This window comes from Macaca thibetana, chromosome 16 (genome assembly GCF_024542745.1).
Source record: "Macaca thibetana thibetana isolate TM-01 chromosome 16, ASM2454274v1, whole genome shotgun sequence".
NCBI classification, from domain to species: domain Eukaryota; kingdom Metazoa; phylum Chordata; class Mammalia; order Primates; family Cercopithecidae; genus Macaca; species Macaca thibetana.
In genome coordinates this window covers 16,402,342-16,422,566 of record NC_065593.1, presented here as the reverse complement: position 1 = coordinate 16,422,566, position 20,225 = coordinate 16,402,342, and the positions used below count along the sequence as shown (strand labels likewise).

The 20,225-nt window shown below is 52.6% G+C and overlaps 3 protein-coding genes across 6 annotated transcripts in view; 1 reads left to right on the top strand and 2 right to left on the bottom strand.

Moving 5' to 3' along the window:
• The window catches only part of C16H17orf107 (chromosome 16 C17orf107 homolog), a 206,416-nt gene extending 201,529 nt beyond the window's left edge, over positions 1-4,887 (top strand). Inside the window, exons 1-4 of one of the 4 annotated variants that reach the window (XM_050765422.1) lie at positions 1,528-1,784; positions 1,886-2,095; positions 2,187-2,456; positions 2,552-4,887. In XM_050765422.1, the coding sequence (XP_050621379.1) occupies positions 1,668-1,784; positions 1,886-2,095; positions 2,187-2,456; positions 2,552-2,650 (696 nt within the window). In that variant the 5' untranslated portion in view covers positions 1,528-1,667 and the 3' untranslated portion in view covers positions 2,651-4,887. Of the gene's footprint in view, positions 1-1,527; positions 1,785-1,885 lie in introns of those variants that run through there. The other 3 variants (XM_050765421.1, XM_050765420.1, XM_050765423.1) reach the window with 3 other exon arrangements.
• VMO1 (vitelline membrane outer layer 1 homolog) overlaps positions 1-20,225 on the bottom strand; it is a 200,421-nt gene that overhangs the window by 115,155 nt on the left and 65,041 nt on the right. The window lies entirely within an intron of this gene.
• CHRNE (cholinergic receptor nicotinic epsilon subunit) lies at positions 84-5,057 on the bottom strand. The gene is made up of 12 exons (XM_050765600.1): positions 4,976-5,057; positions 4,576-4,718; positions 4,405-4,449; positions 4,172-4,281; positions 3,903-4,058; positions 3,504-3,604; positions 2,995-3,195; positions 2,798-2,912; positions 1,420-1,534; positions 1,151-1,337; positions 959-1,065; positions 84-849 (listed from the first exon to the last, which is right to left on the bottom strand). Exons 1-12 carry the CDS (start codon positions 5,019-5,021, stop codon positions 694-696), a joined length of 1,482 nt encoding a protein of 493 aa, XP_050621557.1. The 5' UTR covers positions 5,022-5,057; the 3' UTR covers positions 84-693.

Sequence of the window (20,225 nt, the reverse complement as noted above, 5' to 3'; positions counted from 1 at the left end):
TATTGCTTTCTCTCAGTCCTGTATACTAGGCAGAGAGAGCCTCCCTTTCTCTCAGTCCTGTATACTAGGCAGAGAGAGCCTCCAGGGTGCAGAAGAAAGGGGCAGGGTGGGCTGGGATCTGCAATGCGTGAGCCTCATGGGGGTTGGGATGGGCAGTGCTGGGCCAAGAAAACCTAGAAGAAATGACTGCAGGAGGACCAGGGCAGCCTCAGCCCTAAACTTGTGGGCCAGAGGGCCACCGGCACTGAAGGGGTTTGGTTCCCACCAGCTCCAGCAGAGCCAGACCAGGGAAGAAGAGGGTTTCCTGGCTCCCTATGTGCAAGTCCTGCAAAGGGGTCTCCTGTTTGGCTATGAGATGAACAAAGGTAGCTCACAAGCTGGCAGCCTCCAGAGTCCCCTGGGGCTGGGCCTGAGAAAGGCTGGGAGGTCAGCAAGGCTGAATGAAGGGCAGTCCTTGCTTTCTGGAACACTGGCACCTGAGAGCCTGTGTGAATCGTTTCCTCCTGCTGACCCCTGGACTGGGGCCAGGCCTACACACACCAAGGGGTGGGCACACACCATTCTTCCTGTAAAGTTCACAAAATACAGATTGATCAGCCGTGGGAAGGGATCATAATGCCGCGGTGGCGGCAGCCTACTTTTTCAAAATCAGTTTCCTACTGGAGATGGGTGGGAAGTTGAAGTCGGTGCGCACTAAGGCTGGATACACGGCGGGTACGGGAGATCAGGCACTCGGTTGAAGTAGGCCCCGAGGAAGATGAGGCTGGAGCCCACGCTGAAGAGCACCAGAGCGGCCCAGAAGCAGATGTTGTCAAGGGCATTCCCCATGCGCACCCAGTCGGACACTTCCTGGGGAAGGGATGGCACAGTCAGTAAAGAGGCAGCTGCTGGAGCCAGCTGCATGGGAGACAGTGGGGGGCCTCTGCCGCGCTCCACCCGCTTCTGGCTCCCGTCCCACCTCGCCGGTGGCCTCCTGATCTCTCGTGCTCTCGGCCACGAAGTTCACGGCATCCACACAGCAGCGGACCTCGGGGGCGGCGGCGCCCAGGCTCTGGCAGAAGGCAGCTGGCGGGGAAAACACCGGGGTGGGCCGTTAGGAGCCTCCCCCGTGGCAGGCACCCCCCGCAGCCCGCCGGGCCACTGTGCTCACCCGTCCAGGTCCCGTGCCGGTGCCTCTGCCCCTCAAACACGAGCTCGCTCCGCGGCTTTTTTAGTATCAGCTCCTCCGCGCGGAGCAATAAGCCCACAGACGACGCCCGCCTTGGAGGCGAGGCGGCTCGGGGAGCCTCGGGGGGCGGCGGGGAGCCCAGCAGGCGCGGCAGCAGCTCCAGGAGAACCTGGGTTAGAGGCGGGGCTTAGGGGGCGGGGTTAGTAGTAAGCTCCACCCCCGCCGGGCCGCACCGGCCCCTCCACACTTACGTGGCGCAGCCGCGGGGACATGCTGTGGGTCGTGGGCGTCCGCAGGGACACGTTGAGCACGATGACGCAATTCATGACAATGAGCGTGGCGACCACCATGACGAAAATAAGGAACCTGAGAAGCCCACAATGCGTGACATCACCGCTCCCCCTCCCAGCTACGGAAGGTGCCACGCGCTCTCTGACCTCACAAACACGGCTTCTCCTGGCACGGGTTGGTTACGCCCTCCAGCTGCGCCCCCTGCGCGATGACAGACGCATCCCCCAGCCCTTCTCCCGTCCTACCACTTGTGGCAGCCATGAAGGGAACCCCCAGCTCCCTGGACACCCTGATGTGGATCTACCACTTCCACAGCTCCACCGAGGTGAGGCTACGCCCGCCGAGGGCGGCACCTCGACACTTTCTGGGTAGGTCTCCTGCGTGCCCTGTGACCCTTGCCCTGCTACTGCTCTGCTCCATCTCCAGGTGGCCCTCCAGCCCCCACTTCTGTCTTCCCTGGAACTCTCTGTGGCCGCAGCCCATGAATATCTGGAGCAGAAGTTCAGAGAGCTGAAATCCCTGGAGCCACCGGAGCTGAATATGCAGGGGATGCTGCCTGCCCCGAAGCCCACCCTGGGGCTGGTGTTAAGAGAAGCCGCAGCCAGCCTCGTGAGCTTCGGCGCCACCTTGTTAGAGGTGGGGTACTGGGGGGCTCAGGATACGCGGCGATCTGGCAGCGGGAGCAAGGACCTCTGCCTTCCCGCTAACCCCTGTGCTCCCAATGCAGATCTCAGCCCTGTGGCTGCAGCAGGAGGCGCGGCGACTAGACAGCAGCGCGGGCCCAGCCCCAGACGGCGGGGATCCGGGTGCAGCTCTGAGCCGGGTAGCCCAGGCCGCGGGGCAGGGGACTCGGCAAGCTGGGGCTGCGATGGGCGCCGGCGCCCGGCTTCTAGTCCAGGGAGCGTGGCTATGCCTGTGTGGACGGGGTCTGCAGGGGTCTGCCTCATTCCTGCGACAGTGGCAACAGCAGCTAGGCCTCGGAATCCCCGGAGAACCAGTGAGCTCGGGATGCGGGGTGAGTTGGGGGCCAGAGGCGGCGGCGGCGGCGGCGGCGGGGCTAGGGAGGCACTGAGCCGGACCGTCCCTCAACAGAGCTACTCAGGAGACCTCCAGGTGACGTCCAGCAGCAGTGAGGAGGACGGCAGACCAGGGACTCCATCCCCGTCCCAGCCCCACCCGGCGTCCGAATAAAGCCAAGGGCGGGGCGAGACAGCCAGAGCTTCTCCCGGGGTCTCTGGGTTTTGGCCACGCCCCCACCCAACAACCCCCCCTTGGCCCCGCCCTTCACACTGGCCACGCCCCCGCGGGGGTCACCGCCCAGACCTGCTCCGCCCTTACCTGCCCAGGAGCGGCACGCTCAGAGACGTCTCTGGGATTTTCTGGGCAATGAGGAACAAGAAGACGGTCTGGGCGAGCAGGACGTTGATGGAGACCGTGCATTTCTGGCCGCCGGCTGGAGGGAGAGCCGGTGAGAGCGGGCCCCGCCTCCCGGGAGCGACCCCGGGTTTGGGTGTGGGTTCGGGGCCACTGCTCACCCTGCGCCGGCAGGAAGTAGGCGAGAAGCACCAGGCCCGAGATGAGCACACAGGGCACGATGATGTTAATGACGTAGAAGAGCGGCTTCCGGCGGATGATGAGCGAGTAGACGACGTCAGTCTCCCCTGGGCCGTCGGTGGCGCCACTGTCGTGGCGGCGGATCACCCCCGGGCAGTAATGGATGGCCCACTCGCCGTTCTCTGCGGGACGCGGGCAGGGTCAGCCGGCTGACGGCGGGCTGAAGAGGAGGCTGCGGCTGTCTGCACCAGGGTCATGGGCCGTCAGGGTGGGGGCAATTCGGGCAGAAAAGGGCATTCTCTTTGAGGGTATGGAAAGCCAGAAGGCAGGACTAGAGTAACAATCGAGAATGATTTCAGGACAGGGGTAAGCTAAACCCGGTTGCGGAAGTCATCCTCCAGTGGCATTGGTCTGGGGCAAGCCCACCCTGGAAGTCCCCTCTCTGGACCCCGTCTAGAAGCGGGTTTTTCTGAGCAGGCGGGGGCTTCACCAGTATAGGCCTCAGTGTCGATGTCGATCTTGTTGATGGTCTCGCCGGAGTCGTCCACAGCAAAGGTGAACTCCACTTCTTCGGCATTGTACGTCTGAGAGCTGCGGAGCCAGGGCCGGGAGCCCACCCCACAAGCTCTGACCCGGGCCCCAGCCTCAGACCCTGCCCTGGAAGCTGGGATCTAGCGGGGCTGCGAGGCCCCACCCCTTCACCCAGGCCCAGCCCGCGCGCCTCTGTTCCCACCTCTACCTCGGACCCCGCTCCAGCGTCCCACCCTGTGCCTACAACTGGCTCCACCTCCAGCGCGAAGCCCCGCCCCGAGGGCGGTGCTTCCACTTGGCCCCGCCCACACACAGGCCCCTCCCATAACCGTCCGGGCCTCGGAGTAACTCTTCCCACCGGAAAATAAGCGAACAGTTCTGCCAATCGAAGGGGAAGTAGGTGACCTCCACGGCGCAGACGCTGCGGTAGATGGCCGGAGGCAACCACGTCACGGAGCCGTCCTCGTAGACCAGCACGTTGACGTCGTAGGCCACGCCGAACTGGCCATCAATACTGTGAGCTCGGGGAAACCGAGCTTTTTGCACAGATCTGCACCCTCTCGGAGTACCCCCCCTTCCCCAACCAAGTCCAGCCCGCACCGGCCTGGCATCCGGCCCGGTTCTCACTTGTTTTCCAGAACAATCTCTGGCAGCCACACGAGTTCTGAAGGGACTCGCAGAATTTCTATGCCCCCAAAGTCGTCCTTGCTGTAGTTGAGTCGGTAATCCTGCCAATCCTAAGGGGTGGGGGACGGAAGGACGCGTACCCTGCATCTCCCACCTGGCGTTGCCTGGGAGGGGTGTGGGGGAAAAGGAGTCCCCTGGACAAGACCTAACACTGTTCCCCAGATTTGACTCACGATTCCGATCCAGACGTTAGTGGTGAGAGTCTCCTCTTTTTCATTCTGCAGATGGGAGATGGGGATGATTGAAGTGAGATTTCAGGGCCAGAAGTGAGCTTTAGGACCAAGCTCAGCGGTTGGGGCCAGAAGTGGGGTTTTTGGCTTGTGGTGAGGGTGGGGATATCTTACCAGTGAGATGAGATTCGTCAGGGTGACCTTGAGGCTGATGGTGACAGTATCCTCAGGCTCCCGCACTGGCCGGCTTCCTGAGTCATAGTTGTCGAAGAGATGGTGATAAAGACGCAGTTCTTCGTTCTTCCCCACACCACTGCCTGCGATGGGGTCAAGCAGGAAGGGTCATTGGCAATAATGAAGAGGCTGAATTACCTCTCCTCTCTGCTTCCCCTGGGTCCTCACAGGCCTCTGAGGCTGTGTATTATCCGTATCTGTCTCCTAAACCAATTATACTGTGCCTGGGAACCAAATACTGTGTCTCAGTCTTCATCTTGGTCTCTGTCTTTGCCTTCCCAGTCCCTTTATGTCGGTATCTGTGTGACCAATTGCCTCTCACCCCGGCCCCTGTCCATACCGAGGAGCCCCAAGAGGAGCAGGACCCCAAGAGGAGCCCCTGCCATCCTGCTGCCTGGTTCTCAGGATTATTCTGAGCTCTGGAAGGCTTGGAGGGGGCAGGCCAGGGTGCATGTGTGAGGGGGAGGAGGGTGTTAGTTCCGGGCTGTTAGGGGACTGTCACCTAATCCTCTACTCACTCCTGCTGCAGCTGGGGACATTTTGGCTGCTTCCAGAGGCAGCTGCCCCATCCTGTGTTTCCTGCCCCTGCCCCGCCCCAGTCCAGCGTCCTTTGCCTGGTCTTTGGCCAGCTCCCCAGCCACAGATGTGAGCCTCTCCTGAGAGGCACCTGCAACCACAATCCTAGTAGCAGAGGGTGGGAGACACTGCTTTCAACAGGCACTGATGTCCTTTGAGTAAGCTGCCCTGTGTAGGTGACCCTGCCCAATGAACACATCTGGGGATGTGACACACCCCTTGCCTCCCATTCTCCCCCATGTGGAACACACACTATCACCACCCAAGCTCACAATGCCTTTCCTGCCAGCAGAGTGGCAAAAATCAGCCTCCATAAAGACCTGATAAAGAGACAGGTGGTCACAGGCGATTGGCCCTGCGGTAACAGGGATGTCACCTAGCAAAGGAGATCATGTAAAGGGCCCACCTCCTTCCACAACCTGATCTCCAGGTTTGCCCATCCCCAGCCCCTCTGGATGTGAGCACCAACCGGAGACTTTGTTTCTCCTTGTCTGTCCCTGCTGCCACCTTGTGGTCACAGATGATAGTACCGTCTTCCCCATCCTACTCTCCTAAACACACACACACACACCTGATGACACCTTAATTGATCCTTTCGATTTTTTTTTGAGTCTCGCTCTGTCGAGTTTCACTCTTGTTGCCCAGGCTGGAGGGCAATGGCGCAATCTCGGCTCACTGCAACCTCTGCCTCCTGGGTTCAAGAGATTCTCCTGCCTCAGCCTCCCGAGTAGCTGGGACTACAGGCACATGCCACCACGCCCAGCTAATTTTTGTATTTTTTAGTAGAGACGGGTTTTCACCATGTTGGCCAGGATGGTCTCGATCTCCTGACCTCGTGATCCGCCTGCCTCGGCCTCCCAAAGTGCTGGGATTATAGGCGTGAGCCACTGCGCCCAGCCTCGATGTTTCTTTTTTTTTTTTTTTTTTTTTTTTTTTGCAGGGGGTTGGGGGAGAGGATCTCATTCTGTCACCCAGACTGGAGTGCAGTGGCACCATCATAGTTCACTGTAGCCTCTGAAACTCCTGGGCTGAAGCGATCCTCCTCCCAGCTTCCCAAAGGGTTAAGATTACAGGCATGAGCCACCACGCCCGGCCTCAGTGTTTCTTAATGCCTTCTTGAACCATTTTAATCACCTGGAGGGGGGCTTATTTTAAATGCAGATTCCTAGGCTCCATTCCCAGAGAATTCTGATTTCGGGACTAGGGTGCCGGGAATCTGTATTTTTAGGAAACTGTCCAGGTGTTCCTTGTGAGGTAGGAGGGGCTGGCCTAAGCATATTTTCTGCTTACACCTCACTTCCTCACAGCAGTCCAGCAAAGCAATGATCACTGTCCTGAATGAAAGGGGATGCTAAGGTCGGGATCCAGGGCCACACACGTAAATTGGCAATGATGCATGAGACTTATCAATCAACTCCATTGATCACGTACACCTGTGTTTATTTTATCCTGCACTAAACACTTTCAAGGCCATCACTTTTGGATCTCCTTCCCCCATCTATGCGGTAGGTCATAATCACCTCCATGTTACAAGCAAGGACACACCAAAGAACAGAGTGTCCATGGGGCTCCTTGTCCATTTCCCACACATGCGTAAACCCTCTGTGTCCACTCCCACGATTTCCATTTCAGACTCCCTTTCTGGGTCTCTAACCCAGCTCATCTCGTTGCATGTGGCTAGAACGTGGACTAACTCTCGAGTCTGTGCTGCTGCTTATTCCACAGCCTCCGGGTCAAGGCTTGGGACAATAATTGTGATAAATGCAAGTATTTATTCAAACATTAATGGACACCTACAAAGTTCCCCCTTACAGGGCTGGGTGCTGTGGTTATTGAGATGGATAACACAAGCCTCAAGGAATTATCATCTAATGACAGAGACCTGTCAACAGCCAGTGACACCAGACTATGAGAAGCATAAAAAAAAAAAACAGGTGCTATGGAAGCCATAGCTAGGGTGAACCAGATCTGTCAGAAAAGCAAGGTTTCGGCCAGGCACAGTGGCTCATGCCTGTAATCCTAACTATTTGGGAGGCCGAGGCTGGAGGATCATTGATCCCAGGAGTTCGAGACCAGCCTGGGCAACACAGTGAGACTCCCATCTCTACAAAAAAAAATTAACAACAAAAAAATCAGCCAGGCATCAAGGTGCATGCCTGTAGTCCCAGCTACTTAGGAGGCTGAGGTGGGATGATTGCTTGACCCTAAGAGATCAAGGATGCAGTGAGCTATGATCGCACCACTGCACTCCAGCCTGGGTGACAAGCAAGACCCTACCTCAAAAAAATAAAGTTTCCGGCCGGATGCGGTGGGCCACGCCTGTAATCCCAGCACTTTGGAAGACCGAGGCAGGTGGACCACCTGAAGTCAAGAGTTCGAGACCAGTCTGGCCAACATGGTGAAACCCCATCTCTACTAAAAACACAAAAATTAGCTGGGCGTGGTGGCCGGCGCCTGTAATCCCAGCTACTCGGGAGGCTGAGGCAGGAGAATCACTTGAACCCAGGAGGCGGAGGTTGCAGTGAGCTGAGATCGTGCCACTGCATTCCAGCCTGGGTGACAGAGCGAGACTCCATCTCAAAAAACAAAAAAACGCAGTTTCTCCTTGTTTTCCTGTGGCCTCGCACATGGACTGGAACCCACTGGACCAGTGTCAGAGACCAAGGCAGCTCTAGGGCCTGTTCCCTGATCTCTCTGTCTCCACTGCTCTGTCCGCTCTCTCCTCCTCTCTCTTCGTCAACACTGCCCATCCCCCCTACTTTGCATGTCCCCTTCCTACAGTGTAGTTTCTGCTTTCTCATCACCTGTGCATCATTTCACCACGGTCTTGGCCCCAGACCAACTTCTTGGCTTCCCTCTGCAGAGGCAGCAGTTTTGTTCCCGTTGCTACTGCCCGATGCTATGAGAGCTTGCGGTGCAGACACTGAAGGAGGGCATGGGGTTGGCCTAAGACTCTCGTTTAGGATGGATGGTGGATGTGGCAGGCCCTATGACACCACAAGTCCGGTGCCTTTCACCCTCTCCCAACCCAGCCCACTTCTCCTATATGTTTAGCTCCCAACACGGCCTGTCATGATGCCATTCTCACTGCTAGAGCTGAAATATATACAAATATATTAAATATAGATAAATCATATAGTTAATATAAATTCACTCTATCCTCCCCAGCAGGATTCAAACTTGAAATCGTGCTTCCAAAAGTTATTATGAGGAAAAAAACCTAATAATCTGATCAAAAAGAGGGCAGATTTGAACAGACAATTCTCAAAATAAGACATACAAATGCCAAACAGGTATAAGAAAAGGTGCTCAGCATCATTGGTGATCAGAGAAATGCAAATCAAAACTACAACGAGATAGATATCATCTCATCCAAGTTAAAATGGCTTACATCCGATAGACAGGCAATAAATGCTAGTGACAGTGTGCAGAAAAGGGAAGCCTCGTACACTGTTGCGAATGTAAATTAGTACAAGCACTATGGAGAACGGGTTGGAGGTTCCTCAAAACAACTAAAAATTGAGCTCCATATGATCCAGCAATCCTACTGCTGAGTATATGCCTCCCAAAAAGGGAAATCAGGCCGGGCATGATGGCTCATGCCTATAATCCCAGCACTTTGGGAGGCCAAGGCGGGTGGATCACCTGAGGTCAGGAGTTCAAGACTGGCCTGGCCAACATGGCAAAATCCCATCTCTATTAAAAGTACACAATTAGCCTGGCGTTGTAGCAAGCGCCTGTAATCCCAGCTACTTGGGAGGCTGAAGCAGGAGAATTGCTTGAACCTGGGAGTTGGAGGTTGCAGTGAGCCAAGATCGCGCCACTGCACTCCAGCCTGGGCAGCAAGAACGAAACTCCATCTCAAAAAAAAAAAAAAAGGGCATCAGGATATCGAAGAGATACCTGCACTCCTCTGTTTGTTGCAGCACTAGAACTAGCTGAGAATGAGCAGCACTACAATGGCTAAGATTTAGAAGGACCTAAGTGTTCATCAACAGATGAGTGGATAGGCCGGGTGCAGTGGCTCAGGCCTATAATACCAGCACTTTGGGAGGCCGAGGTAGGAAGATTACTTGAGCCTGAGAGTTCAAGACCAGCCTGGGCAATATAGAGAGACCCCATCTGTAAATAAATAAATAAAAATTTAAAACACAGATGAATGGGGAACCAAGATCATGCCACAGCATCCTAGCCTGGGAAACAAGAGTGAAAACTCTGTTTAAAAAAGAAAAGAAAAGAAAAGAAAAAAACACAGATGAATGGATAAAGAAAATGTGGTGCATATACACAATGGAGCATTATTCAGCCATAAAAAAGGATGAGATCCTGTCATTTGCAACAACATGAATGGAACTGGAGATCGTTATGTTAGGTGAAATAAGCCAGGCACAGAAAGACAATCATCGCATGCTCTCACTTATTTGTGGGAGCCAAAAATCAAAACAATTGACCTCATGGACATAGAGAGTAGAAGGATGGTTACCAGAGGCTGGGAAGGGTAGTGGGCGGGTAGGCGGATGGTGGGGATGGTTAATGGGTACAAAAAAAAATAGAATAAGACCTACTATTTGATAGCACAACAGAGTGACTACAGTCAATAATAACTTCATTGTACATGTTTTTTTTGTTTGTTTGTTTGTTTGTTTTTGAGACTGAGTCTGGCTCTGTCGCCCAGGCTGGAGTGCAGTGGCCGGATCTCAGCTCACTGCAAGCTCCGCCTCCTGGGTTTACGCCATTCTCCTGCCTCAGCCTCCGGAGTAGCTGGGACCACAGGCGCCCGCCACCTCGGCCGGCTAGTTTTTTGTATTTTTTAGTAGAGACGGGGTTTCACCGTGTTAGCCAGGATGGTCTCGATCTCCTGACCTTGTGATCCGCCCGTCTCAGCCTCCCAAAGTGCTGGGATTACAGGCTTGAGCCACCGTGCCCGGCTCATTGTACATGTTAAAATCACTTAGAGTGTAATTGCATTGTTTGTAACTCAAAGGATAAATGATTGAGGGAATTTTTTAAAAAGTGATTATGGCAAGGATCCTTCAAAAAAATGCTCTCGGCCGGGCACGGTGGCTCACACCTGTAATCCCAGAACTTTGGGAGGCCGAGACAGGCAGATCATGAGGTCAAGAGATCAAGACCATCCTGGCCAACATGGTGAAACCCCGTCTCCACTAAAAACACAAAAATTAGTTGGGCATGGTGGCATGTGCCTGTAGTCCCAGCTACTTAGGAGGCTGAGGCAGGAGAATCGCTTGAACCTGGGAGGTGGAGGTTGCAGTGAGCCAAGTTGCACCACTGCACTCCAGCCTGGCGACAGAGCAAGACTCCATCTCAAAACAAAACAAAACAAACAAACAGAAAACACTCTCAGCCCAGAGTCCAGTGTCCCCTGCTCTAAGTAGTTTCACTCAGGTGTGATTTCCATCCATTCTCCAAATGATGGGCTAAATCCTCAAGCACCATGACTACATCATGTATAAACAATACATCACACACACACCCCCACAACATAGAAAATGCAACAGTGGGCCGGGCGAGGTGGCTCGTGCCTGTAATCCCAGCACTTTGGGCAGCCGAGGCAGGTGGATCACTTGAGATCAGGAGTTCGAGACCAGCCTGACCAACATGGTGAAACCCCATCTCTACTAAAAATAGACAATTTAGCTGGGCACAGTGGCTCACGCCTGTAATTGCAGCACTTTGGGAGGCCGAGGCGGGTAGATCACGAGGTCAGTAGTTCAAGACCAGCCTGATCAACATGGTGAAACCCTGTCTCTACTAAAGGTACAAAAGATTAGCCGGGCGTGGTGGTGCACACCTGTAATCCCAGCTACTCAGGAGGCTGAGGCAGGAGAATCATTTGAACCCGGGAGGCGGAGGTTGCAGTGAGCCAAGATCGCGCCACTTCACTCCAGTCTGGGTAACACAGTAAGACTTGGTCTCAAAAAAAAGAAAAGAAAAGAAAAGAAAAGGAAAAAAGAAAAAAGAAAAAGAAAATTTAGCCGGGAATGGTGGTGTGTGCCTGCAGTCCCAGCTATTTGGGAGGCTAAGGCAGGAGAATCACTTGAACCCAGGAGGCGGAGGTTGCAGTGAGCCGAGATAGTGACACTGCATTCCAGCCTGGGCCACAGAGCAAGACTCTGTCTCAAAATAATAATAATTTTAAAAAATAAGCTGGAGCAGTGGTTTACGCCTGTAATCCCAGCACTTTGGGAGGCTGAGGTGGGCGGATCATGCGGTCAGGTGATGGAGACCATCCTGGCCAACATGGTGAAACCCCGTCTCTACTAAAAATACAAAAATCAGCTGGGCGTGGTGGCGCATGCCTGTAGTCCCAGCCACTTGGGAGGCTGAGATAGGAGAATCGCCTTAAACCAGGCAGTCAGAGGTTGCGGTGAGCTGAGGTCGCGCCATTGCACTCCAGCCTGGTGACAGAGCGAGACTCTGCCTCAAAATAATAACAACAACAATAATAATAATAAAATGCAATAGTGAACAAGACTACATTTGAGCCAGCAACCTGCACAGGAGAGATGCTCGTGGGTGGGGGTTACAGTGAGTAGAAATCCTCATCCGTGGATGGCTAAGCCCATAGATGGATGCATGGCCATGGGCCCCACGCATAGACCGCATACACCCGAGAGCGCCAGGGGCTGGAGCTGCAACTTGTGAGTGACCAGTGCATCCCAGGGGCGCACCTGCTGTCTTGCTCCTCAGGCTGGAGGAGTTTCCGGAAGGGGCTCTTGACACTTCCCAAGTCACAGCAGTGAGTTCCTGCCAGTGCTCGCAGCAACGCTCAGCCACCGTCTTTGTCTAGGTTTGGTTTGCTCACAATGAGGATTGCCTAAGGGGGTTGAGACTTCCTGCCGAGTTAGTGGAGTCAGGCACAGGCCTGCTAGCCAGGGCTGATGGTTCGTATTTTCATAATAAAAATTCCCCAGAACCTGAGTGGGCTGCCTGACAATTCCCCCTACACACACAGACACACACACACACACACAAGCACAGACACACACAGACACATACACACAAGCAGACACACACAGAGGCACGGACACACACACAGACACACAGACACACAAGCACAGACACACACAGACACACACACACACAAGCACAGACACACACACACAAGCAGACACACACACACAGAGGCACGGACACACACACACACAGACACACAAGCACAGACACACACACACACACAAGCACAGACACACACAGAGGCATGGACACACACATACACAGACACACACACACGCAAGTACAGACACACAGACACATACACACAAGCACAGACACACACACACAGAGGCACGGACACACACACAGACACACACAGACACACACACACAAGCACAGACACACACAGAGGCACGGACACACACATACACAGACACACACACGCAAGCACAGACACACACAGACACATACACACAAGCACACACACACACACAGAGGCACGGACACACACACACAGACACACACACAAGTACAGACACAGACACACACACAGACACACACACAAGCACAGACATACACATACAGACACACACACAAAGGCACGGACACACACACACAGACACACATACACAAGCACAGAGCACACAGACACACACACAGGCATGGATACACACACACGCAGACACACACACACACAGACACACAAACACACACACACCCCGGGATACTTTGACTTCCAAGTTAGACCCAAAGAACTCAGCTCAACAGGAAGTCACTCCCGTCGCCTGCCGGCTTCTGGCTAGCAGCGCGGAACAGCTGCCCCAGCGGCCAGGCTGCCAGGCGGCGGCCTCTCAGGCTTCAGTGCCCTCACAGCGCAAATATCCCCAGGCTGGCCAGAGGAGGGCCCCCTCTCCATTCCACACAAAGACCTGCTCTTGATCTGTGAACAGAAGTAGGTTCAGCTGAACCAGAACAAGGAGGTGTAGTAGACCTGTATTTTTTCCTTTTTTTTTTTTTTTTTTTTTTGAGGCGGAGTCTTCTTCTCTCACCAGTCTGGAGTGCAGTGGTGTGATCTCGGCTCACTACAACCTCCCGGGTTCAAGCGATTCCCCTGCCTCAGCCTCCTGAGTAGCTGGAACTACAGGCGGCACCACCACACCCAGCTAATTTTTGTATATTTAGTAGAGACGGGGTTTCACCACGTTGGCCAGGCTGGTCTCGAACTCCTGACCTCAGGCGACCCACTGCCTCGGCCTCCCAAAGTGCTGAAATTACAAGTGTGAGCCTGTATGAAGGAAATACATGAAGTCATGAGTGCTTTATCTTCCAGCACTCTCCCTTCTGAGAACTATCTGTCTCCAATCCTGTGGGCCCAGAGGATCTGCCTGGAGCAGAGAGAACCCACCCCTGGCCAGAGTGGACTGATCTCAGCGACACCTGACCCAAGCCAGGCCAAAGAAAGTCCCTTCCCTGGGAATGTTCTCAAGCAGAAATTCAGGAAGGCAGTCTGTCTCTGCTGCCACAAGCTATGAAACCTGGATGCATGGGCCGCCACATTCATTCCTCATCTTTTACGTAGAATTAGAGAGAATGCAGCTGAGACGCAGACAAGTAGAGACAAGAATGGGCCTCGGCATTCCCGCCCCGTCCCAGGAATACCTGAGGCCCAGCAGAGCGGCTACAGGCCGGCTTCCCACAAGTCCTTTGATTGAATGAGGTACCTCAGCCTCTTTCCAATAAATCCCCCTTTTCTTGGCTTAATATATGAGGATTTTCAGAGAGGGCAGGGTGGCTCATGCCTGTAATCCCAGCACTTTGGGAGGCCAAGGCGGGCGCTTGAGCCAAAGGGTTCAAGACCAGCCTGGGCAACATGGTGAAACACCACCTCTGCTTAAAACAAACAAACAAACAAACAAAAATTAGTCCGGTTGGTGGCATGCACCTGTAGTCCCAGCTACTCAGGAGGCTGAAGTGGAAAGATGGGAGGATCAATTGAACCTGGGAGGCAGAGGTTGCAGTGAGTGGTGATCCCACCACTGCACTCCAGCCTGGGTGACAGAGCGAGACTCTGTCTCAAAAAAAAAAAAAAAAAAAAGGCCGGGCGCGGTGGCTCAAGCCTGTAATCCCAGCACTTTGGGAGGCCGAGACGGGCGGATCACGAGGTCAGGAGATCGAGACCATCCTGGCTAACCCGGTGAAACCCCGTCTCTACTAAAAAATACAAAAAACTAGCCGGGCGAGGCGGCGGGCGCCTGTAGTCCCAGCTACTCGGGAGGCTGAGGCAGGAGAATGGCGTGAACCCGGGAGGCGGAGCTTGCAGTGAGCTGAGATCCGGCCACTGCACTCCAGCCTGGGTGACAGAGTGAGACTCCGTCTCAAAAAAAAAAAAAAAGAAAAAAAAAAAAAAAAAAAAAAAAAAAGAATTTTCAGGTCAGGTGTGGTGGCTCCCACCTGTAATCCCAGTACTTTAGGAGGCTGAGTCAGGCGAATCACCTGAGGTCAGGAGTTCGAGACCAGCCTTACCAATATGGTGAAACCCTGTCTCTACTAAAAATACAGAATTAGGCTGGGCGCGGTGGTTCACGCCTGTAATCCCAGCACTCTGGGAAGCCAAGGCAGCCGGATCACGAGGTCAGGAGATGGAAACCATCCTGGCGAACACGGTGAAACCCCGTCTCTACTAAAAATACAAAAAAATTAGCCGGGTGTGGTGGCGGGCGCCTGTAATCCCAGCTACTCGGGAGGCTGAGGCAGGAGAATGGCGTGAACCCGGGAAGCAGAGCTTGCAGTGAGTGGAAATGGCACCACTGCACTCCAGTCTGGGTGACAGAGCAAGACTCCTTCTCAAAATAAATAAATAAATAAATAAATAATTAGCTGGGTATGTATTAGCTACTCAGGAGGCTGAGGCAGAAGAATCGCTTGAACCCAGGAGGCGTAGGTTGCAGTGAGCCGAGATTGCACCACTGCACTCCAGGCTGGGCAGAGTGAGACTCCATCTCAAAAAATAAATAAATAGGCTGGGCACGGTGGCTCAAGCCTGTAATCCCAGCACTTTGGGAGGCCGAGACGGGCGGATCACGAGGTCAGGAGATTGAGACCATCCTGGCTGACACGGTGAAACCCCGTCTCTACTAAAAAAAAACAAAAACTTAGCCGGGCGAGGTGGCGGGCGCCTGTAGTCCCAGCTACTCGGGAGGCTGAGGCAGGAGAATGGCGTAAACCCGGGAGGCGGAGCTTGCAGTGAGCTGAGATCCGGCCAGTGCACTCCAGCCTGGGCGACAGAGCGAGACTCCGACTCAAAAAAAAAATAATAAAATAAAAAAATAAATAAATAAATAAAAATTAGCAGGGCATGGTGGCACGCATCTGTAATCACAGCTACTCAGGAGGCTGAGGCAGGAGAATTGCTTGAACCCAGGAGGCGGAGGTTGCAGTGAGCCTAGATCACGCTACTGCACTCCAGCTGGGCAACAAGGCAAGACTCTGACAAAGAGAAAGAGAGAGGAGAAAAAAAAGAAAAAGAAAAAAAATGAAGCCAAGAAAGTCGTAGAGCAAAACAAGAATCAATGAAGTAATTAGTATTTCAGAGGAAAGAAGGCCTTTCTTCCTTTCCCTAGAACCCAAATCAGAGACCACAAAGAAAAAGAAAAAATACATCAACTTCTGTAGGGCAAAAACTATAAAGCGAAAGGCAGGCGAATAACAAACTGGGAGAAAATGTCTGCAACCAGCCACTTATCTGCTGTATTTATAAAGCCCTCAGAGAAAGCCATGAAGAGCTGACAAAACCTGGGCTGCCGGCAGATGTAAAAGCACCGCAGGGAAACGGTGAGGAACTCCAGGAGAGAGGAAGCCCTGGATTTGGAGAACAGCACACCAGAGGGGGGCTGGTGCCTGGGAAAGAGATGAACAAAAATGGTAAAAACTCCAAAGTGATTTCAAAGAGGGATAAAAATGTGGAGGGTGGGGGAGGGGGAGATGGAGAGAGAGAGGAGAGGGAGGCCACCAGGGTGGCCCCAGGCCCAGGGCTAAGCGCTCACCCTCCCCAGGAGGCAATCTCTTTACCAACTTGGGTAAAGAAGAGAAAACAAAAGTCCTTGAGACTTACCAGTACAGGAAGAAGAGTCCATACCGGTCATCTTGTTAGAAAAGATCTCGGCCAGGCGCAGTGGCTCACGCCTGTAATGCCAGCACTTTGGGAGGCCAACGCGGGCGAGTCAGGGTCAGGAATTCAAGACCAGCCTGGCCAACATGGAGAAACTCTGTCTCTACTAAAAATACAAAATTAACTGGCTATGGTGGCAGGTGCCTCTAATCCCAGCTACTCGGGAGGCTGAGGCAGGAGAATTGCTTGAACCTGGGAGGTGGAGCGTGCAGTGATCTGAGATCGCACCACTGAACTCCAGCCCCGGCAACAGAGTGAGCCTCTACTGCAATAAAAAAATTTAAAAAGAAAAAAGAAAGAAAAGTAAAGATCTCGAATCCGCTTCTCACTTCAGCACAGAGGCAGAGGACGAGAATGAATCGATAAGGAGAGTCTCCATGTCAGCAAAGGATGGACACTGCTTCACGGGCAGTTTCCACCACATCGTGGGCTTTGCCTTCAGGAAGTGAGAAGGTGGTGGTAGAGATGATGCCGCTGCAGAAGCCAGATGAGGGTCCAGCTGATCTTGAAAGTTCAGGAGGAAAGGATTCAAAATCAGAGAAAAACTACTAAGAACTCCCAGTTCCTAAACAGTTTGATGAGGTGGGAATCCCAAACAGAAAGGAGGCAAGAAGTAATGACAGCTGGGCATGGTAGCTCATGCCTGTAATCCCAGCACTTTGGGAGGCCAAGGTGGGCGGATCACCTGAGGTCTGGAGTTCGAGACCAGCCTGGCCAGCATGGTGAAACCCCATCGCTACTAAAAATACAAAAATTAACTGGGTGTGATGGCACATTGCTGTAATCCCAGCTACTCAGAAGGCTGAGGCAGGAGAATATCTTGAACCCGAAGACAGAGGTTGCAGTGAGCCGAGATTGTGCCACTGCACTCCATCCTGGTGACAGCGCAAGACTCCGTCTCAAAAAAAAGAAAGAAAGAAGTATACCTGTCACCCAGATTGGAGCACAGTGGTGCAATCTTGGCTTATTGAGCCTGCTGGGCTCAATGATCCTCCTGCCTCAGCCTCCTGAATAGCTGGGATTACAGGCACACACCACCACACTTGGCTAATTTTTTTAACGTTTTCATCAAGACAGGGTCTCCCCATGCTATGTTGTCCAGTCTGGTCCCAAACTCCTGAGGTCAAATGATCCTCCTGCCTTGGCCTCCTGGGTAGCACCAACTGCAGCCTCACTTGACCATGGCTGGCCTGACTTTTAATGCTCTTACTACCGATACTTATTTATACTATTAATACTAAAAGTAAATAGAAGTCCATTTTTATTTAATTTTAATTTTTATTTATTTATTTATTTTTTGAGACAGATTCTCACTCTGTTGCCCAGGCTGGAGTGCAGTGACGTGATCTCAGCTCACTGAACCTCCGCCTCCCAGGTTCAAGCAATTCCCCTGCTTCAGCCTCCTGAGTAGCTGGGACTACAGGTGTGCACTACCATGCCCTGCTAATTTTTTGTATTTTAGTAGAGACGGGGTTTCACCATGTTGGCCAGAATGGTCTCGATCTTCTTACCTCGTGATCCACTGGCCTCGGCCTCCCAAAGTGCTGGGATTACAGGTGTGAACCACTGCGCCCAGCCGGAAGTCTATTTTTATTTTTATTTATTATTTTTATTTTTATTTTTTTGAGACAGAGTCTCACTCTGTCACGCAGGCCGGAGTGCAGTGGCACGATCTTGGCTCACTGCAAGCTCCGCCTCCCAGGTTCACACCATTCTCCTGCCTCAGCCTCCTGAGTAGCTGGAACCACAGGCGCCCGCCACCACGCCCAACAAATTTTTTGCATTTTTAGTAGAGACAGGGTTTCACTGTGTTAGCCAGGATGGTTTCAATCTCCCGACCTCGTGATCCGCCCACCTCAGCTTCCCAAAGTGCTGGAATTATAGGTGTGAGCCACCGCGGCCGGCTTATTATTACTATTTTTGAGACAGGGTTTTGCTCTTGTTGCCCAGGCTGGAGTGCAATGGTGCAATCTCGGCTCACTGCAACCTCTGCCTCCTGGGTTCAAGCGATTCTCCTGCCTCAGCCTCCCAAGTAGCTGGGATTACAGGCATATGCCACCATGCCCGGCTAATTTTGTATTTTTAGTAGAGACAGGGTTTCTCCATGTTGGTCAGGCTGATCTCAAACTCCTGACCTCAGCTGATCCGCCCGCCTCGGCCTCCTAAAGTGCTGGGATTACAAGCATGAGCCACCGCGCCAAATCTATATTTAAAAAGAAAGTGGTATCCGAGTTAGGTGGCTCTCATCTGTAATCCCGGCATTTTGGGAGGCCAAGGCTGAAGGATAGCTTGAGCTCAGGAGTTCTAGACCAGCCTGGAACATAGTGAGACCCCCCCCCAATCTCTACCAAAAAAAAAAAAAATCTTAATTTTAATGTTCAAACATCGTTTTAGGCTGGGCGCAGTGGCCTGTAATCCCAACACTTTAGGAGGCTGAGGCAGGCGTATCACTTGAGGTCAGGAGTTTAAGACATGGTGAAACCCCGTCTCTACTAAAAATACAAAAATTAGCTGGGCGTGGTGGCAGGTGTCTGTAATCCCAGCTGCTTGGGAGGCTGAGGCAGGAGAATCGCTTGAGCCCGGGAGGCGGAAGTTGCCGTGAGCCGAGATCATGCCACTGAACTTTAGCCTGGGGGACAAAACAAGACTCTCTCTCAAAAAAAAAAAAAAAAAAAAGACATCAGAGGAAGCTTATAAAAGTGAGACATGAGACAGAGAGAGAAGCCCAAGGAGTTCCTTATTTAATGTTTTCCATCCTCTCCCAATCCACGGAAAAGCTCCTGTCTCTTAGAACATGGGCTGTGCTTCTGAGCGCCTGCTGTTCCAAAGTCTGCCATCCAGAGGGACAGACAGACATTAAAACAAAGTAGCAGAACAACTTTGGCAAGGTGCCCTAGGAATTTATAACACAGTAGCTAATCCAGTCTAGAAAGCTCAAAATACACTTTCTCTCCTGGAACTGACCCGGAGCTAGAGCCACCAACTGATCAAATGCCTACTAACAGTGCTCATGTTTAAAGTCCAAGATCCCCCAGGTGACAGATTAATTAGCGACTCTCTCATGCAAACTTTGGATAGAAACATTCTACTTCAACTGTCCAGGCACCTTATCGGACTCAGGATCAGTTCCACGGAACCCCACTTTTGATTCTAACTTTTGTTTTAGGTGGACTCTTGGTTACAAAGAAAAAGGAATAAACTTAAATCACTTATTTATTTATTTATGTGTGTGTGTGTATATATAAAATATATATATATGTATTTTTTTTTTTTTGAGACGAGGTCTCACAGAGTTGCCAAGTCTATAGTGCCACCATTACAGCTCACCGCAGCCTTGACCTCCCAGGCTGAAGCAATCCTCTTATCTCAACCTCCGAAATAGCTGGGACTACAGGTCCACACCATCACACCCAGTTAATTTTTAAATTTTTTTGTAGAGCCGAGGTCTCACTGTGTTGCCCAGGCTGGTCTTAAACTCCTGGACCCAAGCAATCCTCCTACCTCAGCCTCCCAAAGTGCTAGAATTACAGGCATGAGTCATCGCTTCTGGCTTTTAAATCACTTTTTATTTTTTGTATTTATTTATTTTTCTTTTTTTGAGATGGGATCTCGCTCTGTCACCCAGGCTGGAGTGCAGTTGCACGATCTCGGCTCACTGCAATCTCTGCCTCCTGGGTTCAAGCGATTCTCCTGCTTCAGCCTCCAGAGTAGGTGGGACTACAGGCACCTGCCACCACGCCCGGCTAATTTTTGCATTTTTAGTAGAGACGGGGTTTCACCATGTTGGCCAGGTTGGTCTCGAACTCCTGACCTCAGGTGATCCACCCACGTCGGCCTCCCAAAGTGCCAGGATAACAGACATGAGCCACCATGCCAGGCCTAATTTTTG